Source organism: Cebus imitator, unplaced genomic scaffold (genome assembly GCF_001604975.1).
Source record: "Cebus imitator isolate Cc_AM_T3 unplaced genomic scaffold, Cebus_imitator-1.0 Scaffold340, whole genome shotgun sequence".
Lineage (NCBI taxonomy): Eukaryota > Metazoa > Chordata > Mammalia > Primates > Cebidae > Cebus > Cebus imitator.
Window position 1 is genome coordinate 1,746,435 of NW_016107655.1, and position 4,444 is coordinate 1,750,878.

Sequence of the window (4,444 nt, forward strand, 5' to 3'; positions counted from 1 at the left end):
ATATATATATATATATATATAACAAAAGACACGCAAGTTCTCTTACTGAAAACCACAAGATGTTGCTGAGAGAAATTAAAGATGACCTAAATAGAGACATTCTGTGTTTATGGAATAGAACGCACAATACTGTAAAAATGCTACCTGTTGATCTATTGAGTTGGTACAATCCTAATCTTAACCACTCTAGGCCTTTTTTTGGTAGAAACTAACAAGCTCATTCTAAAGTCCATATAGAAATGCAAAGGACATGGAAGACCCAAGTAACCTTGAAAAAGACAACTAAAATTGTAGTCTTACCGCTAGCTTCAAAAGTTGCTGTACAGCTACAGTGATCAAGATGCAGTAGTAAAGGCAGCAACAAGTAGATAAGGAAACAGAATAGAGTTCAAAAACAGACTCACAAAAATTTGATCATTTGATTTATCAAGGTGACAAAGCTTTTGTGGGAAAGAAAAATCTGTTCAACAAATGAACACCTAGATATCTATATAGAAAAAACCAACGTTAGTCCCTACCTCACAGCATAAAGAAAAATAATCTGTAATACATCCTAGAGCTAAACATAAAAGCTTAAAACAGTAACTTTTTGGAAAAAAAATATTAGAGAACACCCCCCACCCCAAAAAAAAAAAAAAAAAAAAAAAAAAGCCTGAAAGAAAAGTGCTCAATGTCATTAGTCATCAGGGAAATATAAATTACAAGCTACAATGTGCTCCCACTATAAACCTACCATATGGCTAAAAATCTAATGACTGTCAATACAATGTTGGCAAAAGTATAGAAAACCCGAACGCTTTTACAAATTGAGTATCCCTTATCTGAAGTGTTTAGAATCAGAAGTATTTCAGATTCTGGAATATTTATATTAACTGGTTGAGCATCCCGAATCCAGAAATCAGAAATCTGAAATGCTCCAATAAGCACTTCCGTTGAGCATCACATCAGTGCTAAAAAATTTTGGATTTTGTAATATTTCTTACTTTTGGATTTGGGATGCTCAATCTGTACACTGTTGGTGGGATGGGTTAAAATGGCAAAAATCCTTTTGGCAAAAGGCCTGGCAGCTTCTTTAAAAATGAAATATTTACTTACTCTGTTACACAGCAACTCTATCCTATTTACCCAGGAGAAATGAAAAATGTCCATAAAAAAAGCATGTATATTTTTAGTAGCTTTACTAGTAATAGCCAAGATGACAAACAGACCAGGGGTCCATCAACAGGAAAATGAATAAACTATGGTATATTCAGACAAAGAAATACTACTTAGCAATAAAAAGGAATGAACCACTAGTATACACTTTAACGTCAAAGAATCTCAAAAACATCATTGAGTGAAAATCTTTGAAAAAATAGTGCATACTAATCAGTATGCCCTCTGTTTTATAACAGCTTCACATTTATGTTTTAGGCATTCTATTAAATCCTCAGCAGTCTCCCAACATAAGCAGCAAAATCACAAAGCAGGTTGACTTTTGACCTCCCCTTATTGCTATACCATTCCATTTGAAATTCTTCATAGGAAGACATTTATGATTATGTGTCATGCCCTGCTGATTCCTGATAGCCTTTTGGGCACTCTGGTGTCAGGAAGATTTTTCTCAGCCCATTCAAATTACACAACACAGGCCAATTCTGAATATGAGAGTAGTAAGCCCACCATATAGTAAATGCTTAAATTTACCACAGTTGTCTAACATAGATATTTACCGTATATGAAAGCAAACTGTCAAGAAAACTAAAGGACCTTTGGACAAACGTTTCTCCTTGGACTCCTGGAATCAATTTCTGCTTTCTTTATATTCCAACAATTTTAAAGTGTATTTTTAAAGCCTTTAGAGGTACCTAGATTTTTATACTCTTCTCATATTTAACTTCCAAGCTAAATGTTTACATAATGTGTTCATTAATATGAAAAATACAAATAGAATAAAAGTGAAAGGGGTTGAATAGAGGAGAATAACAGGCAATTAACATTCTACTAATCATGAGCTGAAGGTTTTGTTGTGCAGTTACTTGGTTATGCATATAAGCATATCTCTGGTAATGAGGTAGTCAAGGATAGAATCTCACAAACCTGCATAAGATAATCAGCAATATATTCTGTTCTCAAGCAGTACACATTCTGGGCAGCAGCTTCTGCTATATTAACTCCCGAGTCATCTGGTTTCAGTTTATTCAAGTCGGAAAAAAGATGTGTGGCCTCTTTAAATAAAGATACGGAATGACCAGGTAGCACCTAATGAAAAAACAAGCAGTATCACAATCTACCAGTATTCCAAGGTAGTTCAGCTGTACAGTTCAGCTGTATCATGTGTACTTATGGATTATTTCAAAAAGTAGAGAAAATGAAGAACTGTTCATAGCAATCTTGGTTAATTATTTATGTAAAAAGGTCAGTAAATTAATTCAATACAAACCTTTGCTCCTCCTGACTGAAGAAGGCGTTTGAAGCCTGCTTCTCGAGACTGATCCACATGTAAAATAACCTTCCACCCACTAAATGCTCCCTAGAATTAAAAAATAATCTGTGGTGAAATCATTTGGAAAATAACTAACAAAATAATACTGATAATGCACAATTTTATCTGTAGATTTAGTTTTATGTCAATAAATCTTATAAACTTTACTTTTGCCACAGTATAATTATCTCTGGTCAGAACACTGAAATGTGAATCCATGGTATCTGACACATAGTGGGCCATGAAATACCTGAGGAATGAAAAACCATTTAATGATTAGGTAATATTAAAACAAAGTAGCATGATTTATGTTTAATCTTGACTGGTATTTTTTTGTCTTATGATTAATCAAGGGAAGACCTTAAACATAGCTTTTTAGGTTAGATGAAGCCTGCATTTCACTTCTCTTAAAAATGTTTGCAAATTGAAAGCAAAATATTTAGGTAGGGAATAACAACAAAAGCCAGTGGAATTAATCTAAAAGGGAGGTACTCATGGCTAATAAGGATTTGGAGATTGAATCAGAGACTTGGAATACAACATGAAAGATTATTTATCTCAGGGGTTCTGATAATGGTTTGGCTGTGTCCCCACTCAAAATCTCACCTTGAATTATAATCACCATGTATTGGGAGAGGGACCTCGTAGGAGGTGTTCAGATTGTTGGGGCGATCCCCCCATGCTGTTCTCATGAGATCTGATGGTTTTATAAGGAGTTTTTCCCCACTTTGCTCTGCACTTCTCTCTCCTGCCACCATGTGAAGGACGTGTTTGTGCTTCCCCTTCCACCATGACTTTTAAGTTTCCTGAGGCCTCCCTAGTCACGTTGAACTGTGAGTCAATTAAACCTCTTTTCTTTATAAACTGCCCAGTCTCTGGTGTTTCTTTATAGCAGCATGAGAATGAACTAAGACAATTAACCATGGATCTGTTTGGCAGTCTGGTCATTAGACTCCTTTCAGTAATAGCTGTACAGAGACATAATTCCCAAACCATATAGGTGATTTTGAGAAAAATGTCAAAAATAAAGGATTACAAAAGGAAGCCATTTTATTGAAAGTTATCAAAATATTAAAAACAAATTTGTAATGTAATTATAGATATGCTTTATATTAGTACATTAAATCATATGACCTAGTGGTGGATCTAATAACTACTGTCGTTTCAAAGTAGCAGACAATAACTAATATGGCTTCCAGTGCTTTGATGAAACCTCAGACATATGGCCTTCTGGCCTACTGTCTATGGTTTCATATTCACTGTATCCTTGGGATTGCAGCTCTGTTTGCTGTGGTTGAACCAAAACAGAAAGGATATGCAGATTTCTACAAAGTTATGATTCCACAAAAGATTCTGAGATGAAGAGTGCTATTATGTTTCAGAGTACAAAGTGATTTTGGAATATAAATAATTTCTTTGGACTGAATTATTATTTTTCTTTTTCGAGACGGACTCTTGCTCTGTCACCAGGTTGGAGTACAGTGGCATAATCTAGGCTCACTGCAACCTCTGACTCCCGAGTTTAAGCAATTCTCCTGCCTCAACCTCCCGAGTAGCTGGGACTACAGGCACATGCCACCACGTCCGGCTAATTTTTGTATTTTTAGTAGAGAGAGGTTTCACGATGTTGGCCAGGATGGTCTCAATCTCTTGACCTTGTAATCTGCCCACCTCGGCCTCCCAAAGTGCTGGGATTACAGGCGTGAGCCACGGTGCCTGGCTTGGACTGAATTAATACATAGAAGTTTGCAATTACTTGTGTTCCTGAACTATAAAACATGAACATGTGGCCTAAGTAACAGTTTCTCTTGATAAATAAACAGTTAACAAATAATATAAATAATTAAAGTTCTGATGAACACAAACAGTATTTCAAGATGCTTACAATTATAATGCAAAACAAAAACATCTGATTTCTGTTAGTGCAGTTATCAGTATAGTTGATAGTGTTGTGATTTGTTGCTTAGAACTTTAATTAAA

General features: G+C 35.2%; 1 protein-coding gene across 8 annotated transcripts in view; it reads right to left on the reverse strand.

Annotated features, from left to right (window-relative positions):
• The window catches only part of TOPBP1 (DNA topoisomerase II binding protein 1), a 74,700-nt gene that overhangs the window by 5,168 nt on the left and 65,088 nt on the right, over window positions 1–4,444 (reverse strand). For all 8 annotated transcript variants that reach the window (XM_017505710.2, XM_037730348.1, XM_017505714.2 and 5 more), the window contains 2 exons: window positions 2,423–2,512; window positions 2,080–2,241 (listed from right to left, as the gene is read on the reverse strand). In XM_017505710.2, coding sequence (XP_017361199.1) covers window positions 2,080–2,241; window positions 2,423–2,512 — 252 coding nt within the window. The remainder of the gene's footprint in view (window positions 1–2,079; window positions 2,242–2,422; window positions 2,513–4,444) is intronic.